The sequence below is a fragment of the Eretmochelys imbricata genome, chromosome 6 (assembly GCF_965152235.1).
Source record: "Eretmochelys imbricata isolate rEreImb1 chromosome 6, rEreImb1.hap1, whole genome shotgun sequence".
In the NCBI taxonomy this organism is placed as follows: domain Eukaryota; kingdom Metazoa; phylum Chordata; order Testudines; family Cheloniidae; genus Eretmochelys; species Eretmochelys imbricata.
This window is the reverse complement of record NC_135577.1, coordinates 39138035-39164268: the sequence shown is the minus strand read 5'-3', so window position 1 is coordinate 39164268 and position 26234 is coordinate 39138035. Positions and strand designations below refer to the sequence as shown.

At 40.6% G+C, this 26234-nt stretch overlaps 1 protein-coding gene across 1 annotated transcript in view; it reads left to right on the top strand.

Moving 5' to 3' along the window:
• Positions 1–18903, top strand: part of SYT9 (synaptotagmin 9) — a 104068-nt gene extending 85165 nt beyond the window's left edge. The window contains exons 4-7 of the mRNA XM_077820111.1: positions 15716–15836; positions 17178–17349; positions 18123–18252; positions 18796–18903. Of these exons, the coding sequence (XP_077676237.1) occupies positions 15716–15836; positions 17178–17349; positions 18123–18252; positions 18796–18903 (531 nt within the window). The remainder of the gene's footprint in view (positions 1–15715; positions 15837–17177; positions 17350–18122; positions 18253–18795) is intronic.
• The last annotated feature ends 7331 nt before the right edge of the window (positions 18904–26234 follow it).

Below are 26234 nucleotides of genomic sequence, written 5' to 3'. Positions count from 1 at the left end.
AGTGGAATGCAGGAGGTTCTACAGTGAAGGGAGGGTAAGGATATGGGGAGCCTGCCCAAAGGTCTGCATCCTTTGCATGTTCTGGAAGACTGCTCTTTGAGGGCTCCCATGCAGCTGGGTTTGAGGTGGGGCACAGGCAGACTGTGGAAGGAGCTGGAATGAGGCCAGTAGATCCTGTGCTCTGCAGATCCACCAACCAAAGTCACCAAAGGAGCAGGAAGCACAAGGCCAGCAAGAGCCTTTCCCCAAGTAAAATCTTGACCCCAAAAAAGGAAAAGTGCCACAGACTCCATGAAATCCACTGGGGACTTTGCTGTTGCTATCGATTTTACATCAAAGGTGCTCAGATATTAGAGTGACAGGTATTAAACCGCAAGGTAAGAGAGAGTCCCAGAGCTGAGGGGGCAGCCATGGTGCAGATCCACTATCACAGTCTGCAGGAAGGATTCCTTCCTCCTCCAGTCCCCTGGGAACTCCCAACATCAAGCTCAGCTATTCAGACTTGGCATGGGGGACAGAATTTATCCCTTAGTGCCTATATAGCACTTTGAGGCCCTCTGATGAAAGATGCTGAAAGGTGCGACATTATCATCTTTTTGTTAGATAAACAAACTCTGAATTAAAAATAGGTATTTTCACTCTGGAAAAATGTATTGAATAATGAGGTAGAGCTTTTTTCTGTCTGATGGAAAGTATTTTTTCCCATGTATAAATAGAATGGAAATTTTGTGAAATAACTTCTGTTGCTCACCATAATCAAGGATTGTCCACATGCCATTTCTCTGTTTTTCATTCCTTCATTGCTAATGCTCTTTAGCCAGTTATATAATGGACAAAAATATACATTACCAAAAATGACACAAAACTTGTACTTTTTATGCACACCGAGCGTAATTAGAAACTGGATCAATAAACACTGAGTCTGTCCATGTCATATCATCTCCATACTCAAATGCTCATGCTCCCTCGTGTGACTCGTTCATTTCCAAGAACGAGTCACACATCAGAGGTGCTTGCTATTCTGTACTGCATTTGTTTTGGAGTACCAGGATGCTCCACGCCGTTTCAAAACATGCATAGTGCTGAACCATGTATTTTGTGATGTCTGTCACACAAGAAACTTCCATGTCTAGCATTTTATTAGAAGGTACTACCTTTTTATTACCCAGAGGGTAATAATTGCTGTCTGTACTACAGCCAAACCAATGGATAAAACACTAGGAAATCAATCCTGTCCTCTCATATCAGTTTTAATATTGGCTTCTTTGCATGGATGCACAAGCATGCCAGCTGAATTGACAGTATCTGTCAATATCTGTCAGGGATGGTCTAGATAATACTTAGTTCTGCCAAGAGTGGAGGGGACTGGACTAGATGACTTCCTAAGGTCCCTTTCAGTCCAACGATTCCATGATTCTATGTTGCCTATAGCAAATTCAGGTGAAGGTCCTATAGTTCAAACTATTTATTAACAGAGGGTTATGGCTATGCTAATGAACCATGTGAGAAAAATGTGGTCACGTAATTAAAGACTGTGTCATAATCCATACACACAACTGCCTTAAGATTTGGCAATCAAGTTTGAAAAAGTCAGTCCATAATCTTCGATGCCTTAGAGCACTTACGTTTCTCTTGGAAATAGATTCTGGGCAATATAAGATCTTAACAGCTAGGAGAAAAAGTAAGGTGTTTTATTTCCAAGAGAAACATTATCAGTGCTCTAAGGCATCGAAGATTATGGACTGACTTTTTCAAACTTGATTGCCAAATCTTAAGGCAGTTGTGCGTATGGATTATGACACAGTCTTTAATTACGTGACCACATTTTTCTCACATGGTTCATTAGCATAGCCATAACCCTCTGTTAATAAATAGTTTGAACTATAGGACCTTCAGCTGAATACAAAACAGTTCTACTACTTGAGCTAAAGGTAACAGGTGTTGGCTGTTATGCTTTAAGTGGAGTAGGCCCTAAAGGCAGATGCAACATAGTATTTGCCTGTGGAATAAACAACTCTTTGGTGAAACAGCAGTGGAATGCTGGGTGTCAGGAACCCTGGGCATGCTTGTTCTGAAAGGCAATGTGGCCAAGGGAATAAGACTCTGGTTGTATTCCTATTCCCAGAAGGGATATAAGCCCTCCCTTGGTACATGCTTGTCTACGCACACAAGTCATATAGATTTCATTATACCAGTGTAGTCAAAGCAGTACAACCTCCTGGTAATATCAATATAAAGGTGCCTTATATTGGTATGGCTACTCCTGTATGGCAAAAGGAATAAGCTACGATGGTATAAGATACCTTTTAACTGATAAAACTGCATCCACACTAAGGGGGGAAATTGTACCAGTACAACTATTTCAGCACACACACACACAAATCAAAGCCCTAACCAAAGTAGTTAGAACAATATACCAACCGTATGTAGAGAATGCTTGATAAGCATTGTGAACTATAGAAATATTAGAAGCAGCTTGTGGAATAGGTGAGTCTAGATTAGAACATGTGGTGTCCCACCTCACAGCACAGTGCGCCTTCCCTGAGGCCTTAAACACTATCAGAGAAGGAAGGCTGACTTCAGTCTCTTCCCATTCTGCATATCCACTCTACCCAGACATGAATGATTTCATAGGAGGGGGCAGTTGATCTACAGGGACCCCTGATCCTCAATGCTATTTCCATTTTGTCAAAAAACCTCCTACTCCTATGTAATTTACAGATTTCTGAGCACAAATCTGACTCAACACAGCCCCAAGGGAATCAGAAATGGAGCCATTAAGGAGTACATTTGTCACAGCTCTCTTTATGGTCACACGTTTCACTGTTTGTAATGCTGAACTATACTTATCTTAGAGCCAGTACGAAGACAGTTGACATAGTACTAGGGGATGACTCAGTCTGAAGGCTAACATCCAACAAAATTAATAATTTTAATGTGTGAAAAAACAGATTAACTAACAAGGTATTAGAATTACCAGTGAAATTCAACATTTAAAGATGGGTGCTCACTACACTAGCTTTACATAAGGAAATCAGGAAAACATTTCTGGGTAAATCAGAATCATCTGAAATAAACTGCCAGTGGTCAAGTCATTTGCATAGCTTCTAAACTGATTCTGATGGTAGATCAAATGTTGGCTGTAAAAATGGAGTGTGAAATGGTGGTGGGGATGTAGATAAGATTTCTTAACCCTTGACCCATAGCAAAAATTAATGTTTTCCTTGTATTTGCAAAACGGAATTTTTTGTCCTTGCCTGAAAACTGTATCTCTGCAAAGAGCTCCACAAATCTGGAATAACGTAAGACTAGAAATGCCACCAGTCAGAATGGTGAAGGTTTTAGTGCTCAGTTCCCAGCAACCCTTGCCAGAGTTCTCCAGCTAGCAGTTACCCTAGCAAACAGATGTATTTAACCTAGAAAATCTAAATTCCACAGGTGGGCTAGCAAAGCAGAGGAGACCTTTTCAGAACTACCTTTCAGGAAAGGAACTTCGGGCTCCCCAACTCTGGAGTAATTGGCTGGATCTAGCTAGCAGTGCTTATCGACAAACATGGGCAGGATAAACAACATAGCTAGACCATTGGATAACTTCATTCCAAACATCTAGCTCTGTCCTGGCACTGTACAAATAAGTATGTAGCTATTTTTGCAATAACTGATGCAGAACTATTTTCAAGTAGGAATCCAAAATTAACTCATATGTCAGCTATTTCAAAATAAACGTTTGCCCATTGTGAAGTGCCTAAGGAAGTGGAATACAAATACATTCATTGATCAAACCAAAAGAGTTATTTTATTGAGTCATTTTTAACAACAAGAATATAAAACAATGCCCTGAAAGTATACCATTTATACAGCCATCTTTTGTTTTGCATACATAGTAATATAGAAGTACCCACGTCATACTGAAAACAATCTTCACTCAAAATCCTACCAGTTAAGTTTGTTAATTCTAAGCTGAAAATGCAGTTCATTTCTAGACAGTTACAGCACACATTGGGTGCTGGTACATGGCACAAAGCCCTAAGGCTCAGCGATATTAAACCAACCCAAGATATGCAATAATCCTCTAGACCAGGTGTGGCCAACCTCTGGCTCCGGAGCCGCATGCGGCTCTTCAGAGGTTAATATGCGGCTCCTTGCATAGGCGCTGATTTTGAGGCTGGAGCTACAGATGCTAACTTTCCAATATGTTGTGGGGTGCTCGCTGCTCAACCCCCTGCTCTGCCCAGGTCCTGCCACCACTCCAGCCCTTCCCCCAACCTTGCCATGCCCTCGCTCCTCCCCCCTCCCCACCAGAGCCTCCTGTGCACTGCAAAACAGCTGATTGCGGCGGGCAGGAGGCGTGGGGAGGGAGGGAGAGGCGCTGATTGGCGGGGCTGCCGGTGGGCAGGAGGCGCTGGAGGGGGGTAGCGGATGGAGGGCTGCTGACGTATTACTGTGGCTCTCTGGCAAAGTTCATTGGTAAATTCTGGCTCCTTCTCAGGCTCAGGTTGGCCACCCCTGCTCTAGACATTCTCTGCATTTTTTGGTTCAGTATAAGAGCATTGTCTCATAAGCAGTCAGGGCTTGAAAACCTCAAAGCAAATTTAACATATCTGGGACTGAGATAGAAACAGCACTCTCACATGATAAGATATAACACCCCGCAGTAAAAATAAATAGCAGTTCGCTCAGTGGGAATGGGAAAGAGATTATGAGGCTTACTACACCAGAAATTTACTATCTTTTGAGATTTCAATAGCAAGATTAATAATTTAATCTTTCCCAGATAATCAGTGCTCTGAAATATTTTAACTCCAGGGTCACCAAAATAAAAGTGCTTGATGAGACTGGGAAGATTGGTGAGCACATTTGTGCGCTGAGATTCCATGGGATCTCATAGCTAAATCAGGATTAGCATGAATCTGTACTTAAGGAGGAGAAGACTGAAGAACATCTAGGATGTAGACTGGTAATCATTATGTACCTTCAGAAATAGTACTGAATCAGTGTTGCAGAACGGCGCTATGCTACTGGAGGAGCCATCTTTCAGGTGACAGAAAACAGATTTTAACCACTTGTGATTATTAAAGATGTCAGGGTTCTTTCACTAGAATTTGCATATTAACCATGTTTTCCTGGCCAAATTCCAAGCAGTTACATTCTGCCTACCTTAATTGACTCTGTTGGTTCAAGTAGTTATTGTACTAGTCTTCAATCCATGTACTAAACTGTAATGTATTGTTACTGTGTGCTACTAAAAGAGACAACATCAATATTTTTTAAAATAACCTTTTCTGCATGGAATTTTTACCACCATTATTACAAACAACTTCTAAAATTACTAGAACTGAAAAAGATCAGAGAAAAGAAACGCTATGTTCTCTTTATTTTCAGTTTGCTTACTTTGTGCATTTAACAGCATTTTATGTTGAGTTCCAATGAGTCAGTTTACTTCTTTCTCCCCATAACCACAGTTCATATTCCACCTGTTTATGTCAGTCTTTCACACAGCAAGAAGGGAGAGAAAACATTTGTGTATATTTACATATACATATGTACATATAAATATTTACATATTTACATATACTGGCAAGCTGTCTCAGAGGCAGAAGTAGTGCCTGAAACTATGACTAGCTGGTTTTTTTTTTAAATGACTAGATTTCAAATTCTTGTTTCACTTTAAGCTTGAAAAATTCACGAGAGTTGTGGGTGACTTGATGCGTGTGTGTTTGTGTGCACGCACGCACACATTAGTCCATTCTAAGGCTTAATAAACATTTGTAAAACTGCTCCGAGATCTTCACACGAAAAAGATTCTATAGAAAATGCACAATATTGTTGTAATTACCACCATTTAGCATCAAATTATTTTTGGAATCCTCTCACAGTAATAAGAAAGTCTATCATGTAACTGTGCATGGCAAGAACTTGGGATGAGGAGTGTATTTTTTACTACAGCAGTCTGAAAAATACCGCACCACAAGGTAAAAATGCTGATTTTTTTGCTGTTTTTTGTCAACATTAAATATATATATATATCATTGAAATTTCACAATTTTGAAAAAATCTTAACTAGCTCTATTTGTTCCTGAGGCTGTTTGATTCAAAATATATAATTTTATAGTTTAAGAGCTCTTTTCAAATGTGAGGAAGTTTACAAAGCTTGAAGATAAATGTTTTATAGGATAATTTCCTGAAGTACACTCAGGGTAGTTTCTTAATCTCTTCTCCTGCAGTTCTTCTCAACAGTGCTCCTCCTTCAGCATATTTGTAATCTAAAAACCTTAAATTCTTTGTTCTTAGAATTGAGAGCTATTTGCAGACAATCATTTATTCTTTAAATTTACCCCCTTTGTTCTTTTCATGAACCACTCACAAACAATGGATCATTCATAATTTAACGTTCTATTTTCATTTTAAGGTTTATTCATTGATTGTTTACTTCGTCTGTATCTTTTACTATTTGTGATGTGTGTTCAGCCACTTGGTACCATGTGGTAAGTCACATGGTATCTGAGAGATATTGCAGCCACATGCAATATATTTGGGGACTATTGTGTTAACTTTATGAATGTTATATTTATCATTGTGGGCCAGGTATTGTGTTCTACTCCACAGGGGAGAGTTACCACAGCTCCTCCAAAAACTAAAACCAGTGGGGGGTAATTAGTGCAGTCTCTGGGGACCATAAACAGCTCTGAGAAGTATCACCCCATGGCCTGGGTTACATATGCTGGTGCAGGCCGTGTTCCAAGAGATGCAGGAGACAAAGAAAGAACTTGGGCTATAAAGGGCCAGAGGGAACAGCACAGGGGACTTTGGTTTGATTCAGTAAATGGACTTGACCTTTAGTCCAAATGAGGGCCAAACCCACCAGAAGAGTTTGGAGGACTTGAACCTGCCAGGATCCCCATAGGACTGATGGGTGACTTCTGGTACATCTGATGCATTTAGACCTTTTGCGAGGTTTTCTCTGTAGCTTTTGTCCTTAAATAAATGTACTCTGCTTTGGAAGAGCTGTGTGATCACTTGCAAGCTATGGCATTCCCTAGTCATAGCTCTGAGAGGACAAGCAAAGCAGAGAGGCTGGACATCAGTCAGAATCTACTTTTGATAATCATAGGGCAACTGCAGGCAGCTGCAGCCTAAAACCCTGCTCTGGAAAGAGAAGGACCTGGAGTGCTGCCCAGAGGCAGGTGACAGCTAGAGGCCTGAGATGGCATTCCTTGATCAGACCATATAGGGGGGTCAACAATGCAGTTACCCTGAATCTGCGACAGTATCGTTTCTTGATTTGATTATTGTTTCAATCATGATTGCTGTATAAAGAAATTTAAAGGTGAACTCTTCTGGCCTGAAGCCTCCAGAGAACATATTCTCATGAGGATTTCACTTTCTGTGAATGTTCTTGTGAGCGAAGATGCTCTTACAAATGTTTGTAGAAAACAAATCTAAAAGGTAATGAATACCACTGAAACATATTCATTGTTTTTATTTATCGAGTTCTATCTACTGTGACTTCTGTTTACCACAAAGGAAAATATATTTAATTTAATAACTTAGTTACAGAAATCAGCTTTTGTCCACTAGAACTAATGATCCATGATTAATATCTATGCCAACTGTAAATAGAGCATACTGAATTGGAAAGTATGTCTTTTCTGGGAAGTTCTCAAATTCAAAACCACTTCACAGTATCTCATTGAGATGATATTTTCTTCTGGCTAGGAATTGCTGAAAGGTTTTGAAGTTTTGAAAGCATCAGGCAGGCTAATAAATTTAGAGAAAATAGGGGAATTGAGGGTGGTGGGATTTTTGTTGTTGTTTACAATAAACCAGTGACAGTAACAAAATAATGAATTATATAGCCAATAAGTAGAACACAAGGGATGAATACAGAATGACAACTGCTATGATTGAAAGAATATAGGAAATCCTATCTGCAACTAAAACAAACAAGTAAAGGGGCTTCTTTGTGGTGTTTAGGCCAAATTACATGCTTCATTAGTGTGCCAGATTTTCCTAATAGCTCATGAGCAATTTGATAGGGATGATCCCTCCTTTGGAATTTTCCTCAATTTTTTTGGTTCATGGGGGCAAGTTCTTGAAGAATACAGACACAAAAAGGTGCCACTAACTTCTGTAAATAGACCATAGAATTCTCGGCCCCCCCCGTCACTCCCAAAGAGTTACATAGTTTGCATCACAAGAGGGAAAACTGTACAGCTCAGAATCCCTATGGAGCTGGGAAACTTCCCGCCAATCTCTTGAAACATTTCCCCCAGAATCAGAAGAGGCAGCAGTACAGTACTTATGTACCATTCAGGGAAAATTTCTCAGTGAGAAAGTAATCATGTCCAATATTCATCAGTGAAATCGGATAGAGCAGATATGCCTCACCCAGAGCTGAATGCAGATTTTAGCAAAGGAGTATTTCCTCTGAGTGCGGTGACACCACTTATAGTCCTCAGGGCTTCTTAAGCATCACCTTGTCAAACACCACTTTGATCTTCCAGCAGTTCAAATGAGTCAGTGACACACAGTGTGGCAGCAGTCTATTTCCACACTGGGAACTATTTAGAGACATTAAACAGGGTGAGTCACCCCAGACATCTTGCACTAGTGTCACACCCTTTAATTGTTTGCTTCGCAGTCACCACAAACAACTTATCCACAGTGTTCACTTCTACTGCCAAGAAGTGAAGACATCTGGACTGCTGATATCAATGGGAGTGTTTAATGAAAAGAGTAAGGAGGATTCCATTAGTAGAAGATCCTAGAATGCTACCTAGAATGTGTCTTCATTAGTTCTTCTATGTCAACTTATTATTTCTGAACATAAGAACGGCCATACTGGGTCAGACCAGAGGTCCATCTAGCCCAGTATCCTGTCTTCTGACAGTGGCCAATGCCAATCATCCAGTGATCCATCCCCTGTCACCCATTCCCAGCTTCTGGCAAACAGAGGCTAGGGACACCATCCCTGCTCATCTTGGCTAACAGACATTGATGGACCTCTCATCCATGAACTTATCCAGTTCTTTTTAAACCCTGTTATGGTCTTGGCCTTCATAACATCCTTTGGCAAGGAGTTCCACAGGTTGACTGTGCGTTGTGCAAAAAAACCTTCCTTTTGTTTGTTTTAAACTGCTGCCTAATCATTTCATTTGGTACCCCCTAGTTCTTATGTTATGAGAAGTAGTAAATAACACTTCCTTATTTACTTTCTCCACACCAGTCATGATTTTATAGACCTCTAACATATCCCCCTAGTCATCTCTTTTCCAAGCTGAAAAGTTCCAGTCTTATTAATCTCTCCTCATATGGCAACCATTCCATGCCCCATCATTTTTGTTGCCCTTCTCTGAAGCTTTTCCAATTCCAATACAGGAACTCCTCACTTAATGTTGCAGTTATGTCCCTGAAAAATGCGACTTTATGCGAAACAATGTTAAGCAAATCCAATTTCCCTATAAGAATTAATGTAAATGGCGGGGAGGGGAGGGGTTAGGTTCCAAGGAAATTTTTTTTGCCAGTTAATAGAGTACACAGCAATGAATGATTGTAAAGCTTGGTTGAGATGGTGGAGTAAGAGGGTGTGTGCATGAGTGAGAGAGAAAGAGAGAGATGTGCATTGCCCCTTTAAATATGCTGACATCACTTCAAGCATGTTGCCCTTTTAAGCAGATCAGCCAGTTCAGACAGGAAGCAACAGCTTCCTGCAAGCTCCCTACCCCCGACCCCGCCGTTCTGTCCCTGAGCCCTGTGACTGTCCCCTCCTCCACTTTGTGGAGAGGGGGTACGGAGCGGGGGGGGGGGCAGGAACAGGGGGACATCCTGACATCAGCATCCCACTCCCCCAGCAAGCAGGAAACTCCCAGGAGCAGCTCCAAGGCAGAGGGCAGGGCAGGAGCAACACGGCAGTGAGGGAAGGGCCACCTGAACTACTGCTGGGCAGCTACCGAGCCACATACCTTACAGGGAATTTAGGGAAGCTGATAGGGGAAGGGGGGCTGCTGGTCCCCCCTGCTTCTAATCCCTACGGGGTGGGGGGAAGGCTGCTCTTCCAGAGAACCCTGCAAGCAGTGGACAAAGCAGGGGGCTGCCAAATGACATTATAAGGGCGCATCATGCATCTTTAAACAAGCACGTTCCCTAATCGATCAGCAACATAACAAGGAAACAACGTTAACCAGGACAACTTTAAGTGAGGAGTTCCTGTATATCTTTTTTGAGATGAGGCGACCACAGCTGCACGCAGTATTCAAGAGGTGGGCGTACCATGGATTTACGTAGAGGCAACATGATATTTTCTGTCATCTTATCTTTCCCTTTCCTAATGATGCCCAACATTCTGTTCACTTTTTTGACTGCTGCTGCACATGTTTTAAGAGAACTATCCACAAGGACTCCAAGATCTCCTTCTTGAGTGGTAACAGCCAATTTCGACCCCATCATTTTATACGGATAGTTGGGATTACGTTTTCCAATGTGCATTACTTTGCATTTATCAACATTGAATTTCATCTGCCATTTTGTTGCCCAGTCCCCCTGTTCTGAGAGATCCTTTTGTAGCTCTTCACAGTCTGCCTGGGACTTAATTAGCTTGAGCAATTTCGTATCATCTGCAAATTTTGCCACCTCACTGTTTACCCCTTTTTCCAGATCATTTATTAATATATTGAATAGAACTGGGCCCAGTACAGACCCCTTGGGGACACCACTATTTACCTCTCTCCATTCTGAACACTGACCAGTTATTCCTACCCTTTGTTTCCTATCTTTTAACCAGTTACCAATCCATGAGAGGACCTTCCCGCTTATCCCAGGACTGCTTACTTTGCTTAAGAGTCTTTGGTGAGGGAGCCGTCAAAGGCTTTCTGAAAAGCTAAGCACACTATGTCCACTGGATCTTCCATGTCCACATGCTTGTTAACCCCCTCAAAGAATTTTAGTAGATTGGTGAGGCATGATTTCCCTTTACAAAAACTATGTTGACTGTTTCCCAACAAATTACGTTCATCTCTGTGTCTGACAATTTTGTTCTTTACTATAGTTTCTATCAGCTCGCTTGGTACTAAAGTCAGGCCTGTAATTGCTAGGATCAGCTCTGGAGCCCTTTTTAAAACTTGGCATCACAATAACTATCCTCCAGTCATTTGGTACAGAAGCTGATTTAAATGATAGGTTACAGATTAGTAGTTCTGCAATTTTACATTTGAGTTCCTTTAGAACTCTTGGGTGAATGCCATCTGGTCCTGGTGACTTATTACTGTTTAGTTTATCAATTTGTTCCAAAACCTCCTCTAATGACACCTCAATCTGGGGCAGTTCCTCAGATTTGTCACCCAAAAAGAATGGCTCAGGTTTGGGAATCTCTTTCACATCCTCAGCCATGAAGATCGATGCACAGAATTTATTTAGTTTCTCCGCAATGGTGTTATCGTCCTTGAGTGCTCCTTTAGCATCTTGATTGTCCAGTGGCCCCACTGGTTGTTTAGCAGGTTTCCTGCTTCTGGTGTACTTAAAAAAAAAAATCCTATTACTTTTTGACTCTTTGGCTAGCTGTTCTTCAAATTCTTTTTTGGCCTTCCTAATTATATTTTTATATTTCATTTGCCAGAGTTTATGCTCCTTTCTATTTTCCTTACTAGGATTTAACTTCCACTTTTTAAAAGATGACTTTCTGTCTCTCACTGCTTCTTTTACTTTGTTGTTTAGCCATGGTGGTACATTTTTGGTTCTCTTACTATGTTTTTTAATTTGGGGTATACATTTAAGCTCAGCTTCTATTCTGGTGTCTTTAAAAAGTTTCCATCCAGCTGGCAGGGATTTCGCTTTTGGCACTGTACCTTTTAATTTCTGTTTAACTAACCTCCTCATTTTTGTGTAGTCCCCCTTTCTGAAATTAAATGCTATAGTGTTGGGCCGCTGTGGTGTTTTCCCCGCCACAGGGATGTTAAATTTAATTATTTTATAGTCACTATTACCAAGCGGTCCAGCTATCGTCACCTCTTGGACCACATCCTGTGCTCCACTTAGGACTAAATCAAGAATTGCCTCTCCTGTTGCAGGTTACAGGACTAGCTGCTCCAAGAAGCTGTCATTTAAGGTGTCAAGAAACTTTATCTCTGCATCCCATTCTGGGGTGACATGTTCCCATTCAATATGGGGGTAGTTGAAATCCTCCATTATTATTGAGTTTTTTATTTTAATAGCCTCTCTAATCTACCTGAGCATTTCACAGTCACGATCACCATCCTGGTTAGGTGGTCAGTAATATATCCCTGCTGCTATAGTCTTATTATTAGAGCATAGAATTACTATCCATAGAGATTCTATGGTACAATTTGGTTCATTTAAGATTTTTACTTCATTTGATTCTACGTTTTCTTTCATGTATAGTGCCACTCCCCCACCAGCACGACTGGTTCTGTCCTTCTGATATATTTTGTACCCTGGTATTACTGTGACCCATTAATTATCCTCACTCCAACAAGTTTCTGTGATGCCTATTATATCAACATCCTCATTTAATACGAGGCACTCTAATTCACCCATCTTATTATTTAGACTTCTAGTATTGATGTATATAAGCCCTTGAAAAACTTGTCACTTTTTAGCTGTCTGCCATTACATAATGTAATTGAATGGGACTTTTTTTTTTCCTTTGACTGTTTCTCATCAGATCCTACCTGTATTTTACCATCTTCCACTCTCTCCTCCTTATTAGGACCCAGAGAATCTTCATTAATAGATCCTCCCCTAAGAGATGGCGCTGTCCAAACCACGTGCTCCTCTGCACCTGTTGGCTTTCCCCCCCAGGCCTTAGTTTAAAAACTGCTCTATGACCTTTTTAATTTGAAAGGTCAGCTATAACCAGTTAAAGGGCTAAGAAGCTAAGGGGGAAGACAGGGTCACAGCAAGAAGAAAAAAAAAAAAGAAAGGGACAGTATAAGTAGTGGATAGGACATTGGACTGGAATTCAGGAGACCTGAACTGCCACATATGACCTTGGGCAGGTCCTTTCACATCTTGTTCCATTCCCATTCTTTGTCCTGTTTGTCAGTCAGGGATGGTCTCTTACCATATACCTACATACTGCCTTGCACAATGAGACCCTGATCTTGCTTGAAGCTTAGGTGTTACTGTAACAATTATATCACAATAAGGGGAAAAACAACGGGTTTGGAATATTACGAGACACTGAACCTGCACTACCTCAGCTGATTAAACACATACACTGTTAACAGAAAAAGGTATCTATAAATAGAAAGGTTTCACAGTAGCAGCCGTGTTAGTCTGTATCCACAAAAAGAAAAGGAGGACTTGTGGCTCCTCAGAGACTAACAAATTTATTTGAGCATAAGCTTTCATGAGCTGTAGCTCACGAAAGCTTTTGCTCAAATAAATTTGTTAGTCTCTAAAGGTGCCACAAGTCCTCCTTTTCTTTTTATAAACAGAAAAGTTTCCTTTGAAAATCCAAAAGGAAGAAGTGTGTAACCTATGAAGGGAAAGATCTCTAGGGCTGCTTAATTAGGAGACATTATTAACCAAAGAAAATCACCCCGCCAGATAGTCACAGTTATCTATCAAAAATATAAATAGAGTTTTCTTCATCCATAAACAAGGTTTCTCATCTGCTTACATTAATATCAAAACTGTAAAATGGACAAAAAGCATCTCCAGACTCACTCAAATTATTATTTAAGCTCAGTACCAATGTGAACACAAGAACAAATGGATATAAACTGGCCACTAGGAAATTTAGACTAGAAATTGGACGAAGGTTTTTAACCATCAGAGGAGTGAAGTTTTGGAACAGCCTACCAAGGGAAGCAGTGGGGGCAAAAGATCTATCTGGCTTTAAGATTAAACTCGATAAGTTTATGGAGGAGATGGTATGATGGGATAACATGGTTTTGGTAATTAAATATTAATGGTAAATAGGCCCAATGGTCTGTGACGGGCTATTAGATGGGGTGTGATCCGAGTTACCCAGGAAAGAATTTTCTGTAGTATCTGGCTGATGAATCTTGCCCATATGCTCAGGGTTTAGCTGATCGCCATATTTGGGGTCGGGAAGGAATTTTCCTCCAGGGCAGATTGGAAGAGGCCCTGGAGGTTTTTCACCTTCCTCTGTAGCATGGGGCACGGGTCACTTGCTGGAGGATTCTCTGCTCCTTGAAGTCTTTAAACTACGATTTGAGGACTTCAGTAGCACAGATATAAGTGTGAGGTTTTGTTTTTTTTTTGTAGGAGTGGTGGGTGAAATTCTGTGGCCTACGTTCTGCAGGAGGTCAGACTAGATGATCATAATGGTCCCTTCTGACCTAAATATCTATGTATCTATGTATCAAAAACTTGATAGAATGGAAGTAATAAATAAAATGTTGAGTCCTTTCTGAGATACTTCATAGATACTGCTCCAGCTACAAAACAAATATTTATCTGCTGGTGTCAATAAATATTTATTAACTCATGCTCAACTGTATTTTTTTCAGAAAAACAGTGAGCATTTTCCCCACTCTGTCTTGTGGGAAAACGGCCTTAAATCCAAACTACTACAAAGAATTAAAAAGTAAATCCCTGCTTTTCTCCCAAAAATCTATTCCCCAGCCCCCACAGATTATAAAATTCACCTATCACAACTCCAACATCTTATTATCACAAATAATGGTCATCTAAATTAATATGTTGTCAATTAATGAATGCCCCCCTCAACAAAAAAAAAAAAAACAACTGCAGGAAAGAACTATCACTCAGCCATCTCTTCCCACTCCTTAAGGCAGAAGCTGAGTAAACAGATGTGCCTTACAACTTGCTCTAATGCATCATCCCTACTGGACGGCTTCTAATGCTGGCAGATTCGTCCAAAGTGGCTGAAGCTGGCAGATTCGTCCAAAGTGGCTAGATAAAAAAAAATAAAAATCTACCAACATTTTTCCTTTGTGATCAGGTGAAAAAAAATTGTGTTTGTTCCCCAATATCTACATCTGGGATCTGGTGGACTTCCTCCTCGGCTACCTTTCTGAACCCCGGATGGTACCCAGTGACTTGAAATAGAAAAGGGATGCAGTCACTGCACCAGCTAAGGAGGAGGGAGGGCTACAGGAGGAGAGCTGCTCCTGCAAACCAGGGAGAGAAAAGTTCTCATTCCGCTTTTGGCAGAAAGGGAGAGTTGCACTCCCTCCTGCTCCAGGTTACTTTACCCCGATGGTGCTCCCTCCACTGACCTTCCCTACTACAATGTTTGGCCTGACAAGTCCTGGGCAGTTGTATGAAACCTCATCCTACCTTGTCAATTTGCTGTTTCTCCCATGAACCCCATTATGGTAAATTCCGTGCAAATAGGGAGGCTGAGGCACAAAGAGCTCCAGAGACTTGTCCAGTCAGTAGTAGAACAAAGATCTCAAGGTACCTACCACTGTTCTTACTACTAGGACATGGCTCCTGTCTCATTACTGACTGCTACAAAATTGTAATGATGTTTACAGCTCATGGGACTCAGAACTCTGCCTACAAACTCAGCAGCTTGGGCAAACCTCTGCATACAGTGCATACCTTTCCTGCCATGTGCTCTGCAAGGGAGAATTAAGTTTTCTCTGGAATAACCAGCGCTCCTAAATACACATACTTTATCATTCGTTTCTAGGCACAGAGAAGGAGAGAGAGAGAGAGTTTTATTATTGTTTCACAAACTTGTTTTTTTTTTTTTTTTTTACAGGACAATGTGGATCTTGGTGACTTGATGTTCTCACTCTGCTACCTTCCAACAGCTGGCAGATTAACTATTACCATAATAAAGGCTAGGAATTTAAAGGCAATGGACATAACAGGAGCATCAGGTAGGAATTTCTCTCATGCCCAACATTACAATTTCATCTTCTCCCCCTTGAATTAAAGAAATGGTACAGTGTGTCCAACTCTTCTGATATTTGGTGTTTTTCTTAAAGCCCCGGTTTCTGCAGTTATTTGATTATAGGAGATTCTTTCATTAAAAAATAATTTTAGCCATCCTAAATTTTAGGATTTTAGCTAGTTGCAAAGAAAAGCTTAAAAAAATGTGAACTCTAAAGGCTCAAAAACTACAAGGCAAATTAAAAGAACCCAAAGTTTATCATCGTAAAGACCTCAAGAATTTTGGGGGCCTGGCTTTTGAATACTTGGAGGTGGCCATCCTATGATAGTAACCACAGAATTTAATTTTGCACTGCCTGCTATTTGTTGGGGTATATGTTGGGTACAGTACAAACCAACACCGACAATGGAGAGGCTCAACAGCCATTAATCTGATACAAATGATGCTTGGGCCAAGATTATGAAGCTCACTGGTCCATTGTAGCAACCATTTTCGGGTTGGTATTGAAAACAAAATGAAACCCGTTTGGGATTTTGCTACAAAGGGGTCAGAGATGCCATGTTTCAATCCACTGGCAAAGGGGCGGGGTGGTGGTGGTAACAGTACTGTCAGAAAGGAGCGACAATGAAACAGGTGCCCCAAGTGGGACAGTCTTCTACTACACCCACAGCTTTAACCGTACTTCTAAAGAGAACGGTAACTGTACACCACTCAAACTATTATACTTCTAAAGTGTTAACATAACTAACTCCATATCAGCAAACACTAGCGCTGACCCCATTATCTGATTGTGTCCGGGTTCTACTTGTGCTATAGCTGTAATCAGTTACACAGACTGTCAGGGCTGGCCTTACCATGAGGCGAACTGAGGCAGTCACCTCAGGTGCCAGACTGCCGGGGGGGGGGGGGGGGGGGGGGCGCACCACAAAAACCCAGAGTTTCAAAGTTTTGGCCCAAGCAAGGGAGCATGGGAGGTGTCATTTGAGCTCCTCGCCTCGGGTACCAAAATGTTGTGGGCCGGCCCTGCAGACTGTTACTAACATGGGAATCAATATTGTGTCTTAATGGAAATTTTTACATTCTTTGAGAAGACACAATACAAAAACCCAGCTTCCTAAGTGAACATCTAATGGTTCATTACAGTCATTCAACCAGGAAGACCTTTTAACTGCCAGCGCGTTTCATTATTGAAGGAGCTCAGATTCTAATGTAGGTAACTGTGAATAAATTATGTATATAGATATAGGCATAAATTAAGCTTACTCCATTTGCTTTCCATCTGTGTCTATTTTTAAATCAACAAAATTGCTTATCATGATTCACCCAGATCCCTACGTGAAGGTTTCTTTAATGTGCGAAGGACGGCGGCTAAAGAAAAGGAAAACATCCACCAAGAGGAATACCCTCAATCCTGTTTACAATGAAGCCATAGTCTTTGATGTCCCTCCGGAAAACATTGACCAAATTAACTTGTCAATAGCAGTTATGGATTATGACCGGTGAGATACCTGTAGCTGCTACTGAATACAAATCTACTATGCAAGATTTTATGAGGCAAGAGATTGTAAAAAGCTGGCACAAGTTGTCATAAAATGTTTTGTGGTGCAGGTCTCAGCAGCAGGCTACAATTCTCTGTACCATCACACAGCATTTACTTCTTAATTTTTGAGATATAGAATTGCATCCAGAACTTTGTATGCCTAATTTGCATACATATTTACTCAAATTGTAATGATTGCCTATCCCAATGAACAGTCTGCACTCTGAACGGCCATTTGTGCACCATCACATTAATTCCTCAGATTTCTTCTGAAAATGTGGCCCACTATATATTCTATTTGCAAATAATTGCTTTGGAAGAGGTGTCCTGCTTGTTCAGATATCCCATTTCACATAGTAGTCTTTACATGTCAGATGCTTTGGGTGGGCTGGAGTCAGAACACGTATAATGTATAGTTATTTTTCTCTTTTGCAAATGTTAATTAATTTTTCTGTTGGTTAAAATTGGAGTGTAGACAAATAAAAGTCCAACTGTCAATTTACTCCGTAGAAAACCAACACACACGGTGTGAACTAATATGATAGAAAAGAGTAAACTATTAGTATATTATCTAGGTTAATGAAAAAGATAGGGATGAAACTCAAATCTGTGTTGTGTAGCTCATCAAGTTTTCCCAGCATCCTAGATCATTATTTGTCATAGAGAATTTAAATGGCATTTGTTCCCAAATGTAAAATTTTAAGAAAAAAATATTATGGCACATTTTCACAGTGTAGGTCACAATGAGGTCATTGGAGTGTGTCAAATAGGCAACGATGCAGAGAGCCTAGGCCGGGACCACTGGAATGAAATGCTTTCGTACCCTCGGAAACCGATTGCTCATTGGCATCCCCTTGCAGAGGTAAGATTTCCATTTCCTGAGTATTTACTTTAATTGTAAAAGCTCTTTAAATGAGAAACTAGAAGATGGATAAAATCTTTGAGAACAAAATAGCAGGATCCACATTTGTAGACTAAACCCAGAAAAGACTAAACTGAAACTCCAGTTTTTAAAGTGAGCCTGACATAGCAGCTCCTCTCAGTTTTAGTGGGATGTAAACTACTTCAAACTTTAAAATATATATATAAACTTAAAACTCAGGCATTATATATAGGGTGATTTTTATAACATAAAATGTTGAGTTCACTGTATATTGGCTAAACCGTATCCATCTGTTTAGAGCTGTTAAGGAATAATTAACTAAATAGGCTGTTTTACATTTATATATCAGATAAAAATATGACTCTATTTCCATTCCATTGGCATGTCCAAAGGGATGTCTAATTGCACCAAAAATAATAAAATGTCCTTGGAGATTAGCAAATGTAAAAATAAGAAACGGCACAATCGAAAAAGCTCTTCAAGTTACGACTGGCTTCCTATGTTTCTTTTGTCTTCATTTAGGGCCCTATTCAGCAGAAATGTTATGCAGGCCTTCTGCACATGGATGGCTGCCGAAGAGGCTTCCTCACCCTTTTAACCTATTCAGCAGAAATTTGGCATTCCTGTTGATCTCTTTCTTAGCCATTTCCTCAGGGGCCATTCCGCAGAGAGTCCAGAGGGTAGAGACATCCTTCTAACCCCTCCCCCTCACTCTCTTCCCTCCCCAGGGAATACTAATCCTGATTCAGGAGACAAAAAAAAAAAAAAAAAAAAATTATAGACACAGCTATGTCTTGATTTCTGAAAGTTACCACCATTTAGCTCTAATCTAGGCAAAGGTACTGTTATCCACATACAACAATAGTGGTCTCTGCTGTAACCTAGGAATTACTTTTATTGTTACATGTACTGTTTAAATTCAGATGGCAATGCATGTTCACACCCATTTCCAGAGGCTTATGGATAGAAATATGGTAGCCTGTTTAACAACTAGCATGCTAACCCTCAGCGCAGAAGGATGGGAAGGCCTGCCATATTGATATTTCTAGCCAGCAGTCACAATGCCCATTAGTTATCCAAAGGTATGATTAGTGGGCAGCCTCTCTATGTATGTCGCATTGATTAGAATGTAATTGGGGATGCTTACAGTGATATGGCAGTTTTGCTAAGTTATAGGTATCAACCATAGATGGCTTCAGTAGACAGTTGGCAAGTACCAGGAAGCCCTTGTACAAGGATAGTAGTATCCTACTGGGACTGCATCTCCATGACTGATCATGTTTAGTAATGGGTCCCACTGCAGTTCAGTCCGCATGTCTGGGACCTCTGAGTGCCCACAAACTGCTTGAATGAATGGAGTGGAAGACTGCACCTGGAAATAGTCCAAACAAGGTGGTGAAGTTCAGCACACAAAGCTCTGGGCTCACTGAGAAGCTGAAGACATGACCAGGGGCACTTTATCCTTTTAATGACAATGCAAGAGCCAAAATTGTGCTTTGCTCTGATGGAGCTGGGCTTGGAAAACAGAGCACCTTGCTCTTAACTGTAGTCAAACAATGACACGAGTGGCTTGACAGAACACTCATGGAGCATTATAAACCAGCATGACAATGTCTGTTAGCAGAGGTTATGCACGCCCTTACATCAAACCTGTGTTTCCTTCTTTGAGGGCAATGAGCTGCAGAAGTCTTGTTCATAGAAAAGAGAGGGCTGTCAGAATCTAATTGACATCACTATTCTCTCAGCACATGCTCAATTGAGTCCTTCAGCGGTCATTAATGTGAGTCACTTTACATCTACCTGAGCTACAAAGAGGCATATGTCTGTAATTCCCAAGAATCGAGTGAGGGAAGGTGCCCAAAGCATCCAAGTTGTGCAGAGAAATATTTATACAAACAACGTATAATTTTGGGTCCTGAATCAGGATTAGGCTCAGTAATAGCTGAGCTTTGGAAGCTTCTAGAGCCTCTGTGGCCAGAGCCATAAGACTCTATTTGCTGAATAGGACCCTCAGTTTTCAAACGAATGTTTCAACTATGTGAAGAGTGGTTTGTTTAGATAGTCTAACGGTATCCGCGAGTAACAGTAACAGCCAGAGGTTTTGGTGGTACCTACAAATTACTGGTACAGCCACTAGTATTGCCCAAATTCAGATGGCAAGCCAAATTCATGCCCATTTCCAGAGATTCATGGAACTGTTTGGTTTTAACAGCAAGCCTGATAGCAACGGAAATCTGCAAGCAGTGTGATTTGCAGCTGGGTGCAGCAACTAGTTTGATTAATATATTCAATATTTTTCAAACAAACAAAAAAAAGAGTGCTCTGCTGGATATTCTTGCAAATACATTTCTTCAAGATTGATTGTCATTATACCTTTATCTTGTGGTCATGCCTTGAGGTCCCAGTAAGGATTGGTGTCCCCCCTCACTCTGTACAAAAACCCAGGTTAACATAGTTCCTGCCCCAAAGACCTTACACTCTAAGAAATTAAAAAAGGAGCTACTGTCTGTAGGGCAAGAATGAGACAGGTACGGCAACCTTAGTGACACGATGTTCCCTCAGCAAGAAGGAGAATAAGTAGGTTTGTGTTTGTATTTTATGTAGCCTGTAAATCCTCATTGCTCTTTGCAGATCAGTTTTCAACAGCTGCCTCAGTTATATAGGTAACATTGCATAAGACAGATTTGTTCACCTCTGTAAAAAATAGGTGCAGGTCAGAGGTGGCTCTGCCCCATAACACCCTCACAGTTGTCATTTTAAATTAATTGACCAATGGTTAATGCATAGGAGCTTTCTCTATAATTTACACAGGAAATAACTGGAGTACTTTAGATGCCACTGTGTGGTAACTGCTGACAAATGTTGAAAGGTGATCACAGTACTGGGCAGTACCACACTAAGAAATCCACATCCAGGAACAAGAGCCACTGGGATAAAAAGCTACTTTCACTATTTCTTCAATTGTGCATGTAATTAACTGTCTAAAGCCTTTCCAGCATAGTTTAATTTCAAGGATTTAGTAAAAGCCCTAATGTTAAAACATACACATGCAAACTTGTATACATTTGTCAAAGCAAAATACCTGATGCATAGTCACACTTTCCTTTGTGTCCACATACCATCTTGCATGTTCATTAGGCATTTTGGATTTACAATTGAGCACATGCAAATACAAGTAGGTAGTCTTGAGCACATGCTTACAAGGCTGGCCCAAAATTTGCAAAAAGTGTCAGTCTGTTTCTGTCTTGTTACTTTCAACAAAAGCTGTCTGAGCAGCTCCTTGGTATCAGCAAGACTGTGGCACAGTGACAGTATTCTAGTCTGTCATGCATGAACCTCATTTCAGGCATCTCCTCTTTATTCAAACAAAAAACTCCCATGGGGGTCAATGAATTTGGTCCTGTAAGAAAAATATTTTGATTCCCTGGACAAGTCAGTGCCGGCATCCCTGCTTGGAATGCAAAGCAGACAGGTGTGTACTTACCCACTGCAACTACTATCCTCAGTGTAGTGCCAGGATTGGTAGCTGCAGTGGAAAGGGAAACACCTGTACTGCAGAGAGAGAGAGAGATTGGTTTTCAGGGTAGATATGGAAGTTCTCACACAGCTTCTGCATCTCCAGCATGTTAAAGGGGCACCTTTAGAGAGACATAAAAGTTATATAGTCAGTATTGCCTGCTCTCATTATTTTATCGCCATTTTCACACTATTTGGTGTTTCACTTACAGCCCCAGCTGCTGGGATCTAGAAAGCTGAGATTCACATGCAGTCTCATTGGGGGTGGGGGGGAGGTGTTTCTAGCTGGCTCAGTTATGGAGAAAGTGCTTGGAAACTTGACCTGAGTGCACCCTAAAAGGTTCAGAAACCAGAAGGCAAAGAAAAAGAAACCAACATTTATTTATTTTAACTCTCATGATTTTTTGGTGCCCAACTCAGGATGCCTGAACAGTTGGGGGTGGCAGTACTATATAAAAGATGCTCACAGTAGGTTAGCACCATACTGTGAATATTAACATTCTTTCTTTTTCATAACTGGTGTGACACCATTTATAATTTCTGTTTACCTCTTGGACCCCCTTGGACAACGAAATCCACTAGATCAGTCAATTTCATGTTCTGGTTCTGGCATTAGCACAATGCTATTTTGTTTGGGGTTCCAACCCTGCAGGGCAGCATTATACTGGGTGGAGTACTCCCAAGATCCTGTTTAAATTCTGCCACTGAACTAACAGGAGAGTTGGGGTGACTACCCATGACCCTGACAGTCAACCTCTTTTTGAAACACTGCTCCCAGAGGTAACTTGTCACTAGGGCCCTCTTTTTAAAATTTTGTATATTTGCCTTGGAATGGAACAAATTGCTTCAAATGGAAGGTACAGTAATTTCCAAAATACTTCCTCAAGAGAGAAAACTCCCTCCCCAAACACCTTACTGCCACTTCAGATTACACTGTACATTTGTGCGATGCTACTTTATACAGTCAGCATAGTTTTCAGGAACACTTCCATAACATAAATTTGATCACCAAGAGATTATGGGTGCAATCCTGGTCCCACTGAAGTCCATGGGAGTTTTGCACCTATTGCCTCACTTCCTTGGTAGAAGAGAGCATTTTTGTTTAAAGAGGAAATTAAAAGAATAAATATTTCAATCCTTCCAAGACACTCATGTTGTTATGGACTAGAAGGGAATTTTTGTGGAAGTTCCATGTTAATATATTGACACAACATCGCTGCTGCACATGAATTTTAAAATTAAAAAAAAAACCACACACCCTCTCTTTTCACTAACTTATAAAGCAAAAAAACCTATTATATAGTTTTATAAACTTTTTCCCCTCTTTTCCTAAACAAACCGCAAATGTGGGTCTAAAGTACCTGGCAGTGAATGAGTGCATATAGAACTCCACTGCTGGGGCAGCAGTTGCTTCCAGAGCAGAAATCCAGCATGTGGCTGAGGAGACGCACGTGTCTCAAGATGATGGTACCAGTGCATGTGCATTTCAGCATTCTTTCCAGCTGATCCATGGATCAGCTAAGAGCAGTAAACATGAAAAAGGTAATGACAGCCTGTTAGACAAGGGCCTGATCTAACTCCCACTGGAGAAAACAGAGACCCACTGGTTTCAGCAGAAGTTGGATCAATCTCACAGAGAGGCATGAAAGGAGAGAGATCCAAAGAATTACAAGACGACTGAGTGGATGCGAGTCATTCTCCATTCAGGGGTGGGTATCACTGAAAAAGGATACATTTCCTTCAGGGGAATTTAGAAGGAGTTTTAAACCTAGGATTATATAGACCCATATTATCACACAAGATATAAACCAAGAGGTACAAGAGAGATATTTCACACCAACACCACTCAGCAGTTTTAAAACATAAGGGGGCCTATTTGCTATAAAAACAAAATTTCTGGAAATGCTCTTAAAAACTTAAAATATCAACTGATTTAAAAAAAAAAATCAGGATTTTTAAATTTTTTTGTTTGACCCAATTAGAAATACAGTGCAATTTAGTGTATTGTTAAAACATTTTGTGTTTCAACTGGGGGGGGAGGGGGGACAGAAGAACTTAAACTAGGCTGAAACCAACAGAATTGTTCTCAATTAAATGTTCTTACCTTCTGTTTAGAACAATTCACTGTAAAATGACGACACCTTAGAATCAAACTATAAAATTACACCTTAGAATCAAATGGGGAAAAATGGTATTATTATAAGGAAAAAAAAATGTAGAGTGAGCAATCCATGGTATAGTAGAATTAACTAGAAGCACTCGTGCAGGTGAAAAGGGAAGTAGAACAGGATATGTAACAGATGTTTAAAGCTTTCTCTTTCTGCTGTAATTAATGAAGGTCCTTGCTTCCATCATAATTCTGTTCTGAAGTGAAACTTTACAGCATGTCAACAAAGCTATGTAAATGTGAATAACACTGTGTAAATGGAACTGTGATATTTATGGACATTGCTGACTGTCTTCGAGAATTGCATTAAAAGGTGATTTCTAACACAGTGGGTGGGGCAAGGAACTACAATTGGAAGCACTCCAGGGTCCTGCAATTCTCTGAAAGGACGGACCACCATCTCCATGAAGGCGTATGAAATTTATGCTCCCAATTGCAACGACGGACCACATACAGGAAGAACAACATCAGGAACACCCATCTCAGCTGCAAACTAAGCATTAACAGACCTGGCACAGAGAGGAAGAACACAAAGGGGACTGTAAGCATCTGGGATGTATGTTTGTTTTGTCTGTTTCTTTTAGTTCTTTTTTTCCTTTGGCCAAACTCAGACATCCCTAAAACTGGAATGTTTTAGTCAGTTGCATGCTGGCCAGTTGTCATTTTTTTTTTTTTAATACTCATCACAAAGGTATGTAAAGGGACATAGTTTTGATATACAGTAACTTTGATTTTACTACACATGAACATTGTATTCTACTTTACTATTTCTTGTTCAATGAGTAGTCCTGGTATGTCTATGTTTCATGTCTAATTTTGGAAAGTAGAGCCACATCTTTATCAGGGCTCATTCAGTTAGGTGGATCTTATCTTTGTTTAGTAGAGATAATGCATGATTCCTTTGCAGTAAGGGTATGAGGGATTAAGTAAATAAATTTAAAATTTCTTAATTTTATAAAAAGTTTACCATTCTTCTAAAACACAAGTAAAATGTACTTTGATTTATTTATATAGAGCTAGTCTATACAAATACTTTTGTTCTTAATAAGACATTGTGCAATTGTTATTTATTCTATTTTGTATTTATATATTAAAGTTTAAGTGAATGTTTAAAGAACTCACGGGTAATACTTTAGAGATGTTTTAATTCAGTGTTTATCAACAGGAAGCAATGGAAAACCTCTCTAGTACAGTTCTGAACATTCATTTTTAAAACAAAATGGGCATGGAGCTCACCTTGTAGATGAAGTAAAATATCACACAAATAGGGTGTTCAAAGAGGAAAATCAGACGGCTACAGAAAGCTTTCTGCAGAGTGAAGCATAATTTCCTCGCAAGTTAAGAGCCTCCTGACTTTGCTATATCCACCATATTTCAGATTTTCATGTAATTTTCAGAGTGCCAAAGTATGATTTTCTTCTTTAAATTAACCAGACCAGTATTCTTCCTGTCAGAGCTTGACAGGCAGCCCAGGGAAACTGGCAGCTGTGCTGAGGTAGAGCGTAGACACACATGGAAAAGTGTGTATAGAAATAAGAAACTGGCATGACTAAGTAAGTTATACCTAGCAGCATCGGCGACATGTAGAGGGGGGACATGCAGGGGCAAGTGCCCCTCCTCCCCCCAGAATTCTGCTTGGCCTGCCAGGGGAGGGGGGAAGAGGGGCTCTGTCCTTCTCACACTGCACCTGCCTCCAGCACATTCGGCCCCTGTCCCTGGCAGCCGGGCCCAGACGGGGAGTGGAAGGGGCAGGACCAGCTGCTTCTCATGTCGGCTGCTCTGGATTGCTGCTCTGTGTGGCACAGCAGCTGCCTGTGAGAGCCCAGCTGGGGAGGCGGCGGCAGCTTCTGCTCCCTGCCTGGGCCAAGGACAGGAGCCCAAAGAACCAGATGTTCCATTCCCCACAATGAGAGTTCTACACATGCATGACTGGTCCAGCGTTGAACCTGATTAAACAAGAATCCATCGGGCAAGCTCACCGTTAACTCATTTGGAAGATCTGTACCCACCCGCTTCCACTACATTAATGGACTAGTCCCCAGAATGTAAGTTCTGTGGATGTAGAAAAGCAATTTAAAAACAACTTTGTATAACACTGTTCTTTCAACTATTTGAAAGTCCCAGGAGTACAAGGAAAAATTTAGAGCAGAATTGTAGTTTTGAAGCTGATACTGTGTTTAACCATAATCCAAAAAAGGACCAGGGCCCCATTGCGCGAGGGGCTATACAAGCACATACAAAGATACAATCTCTGCTCCAAATAGCTTACAATCTAAGG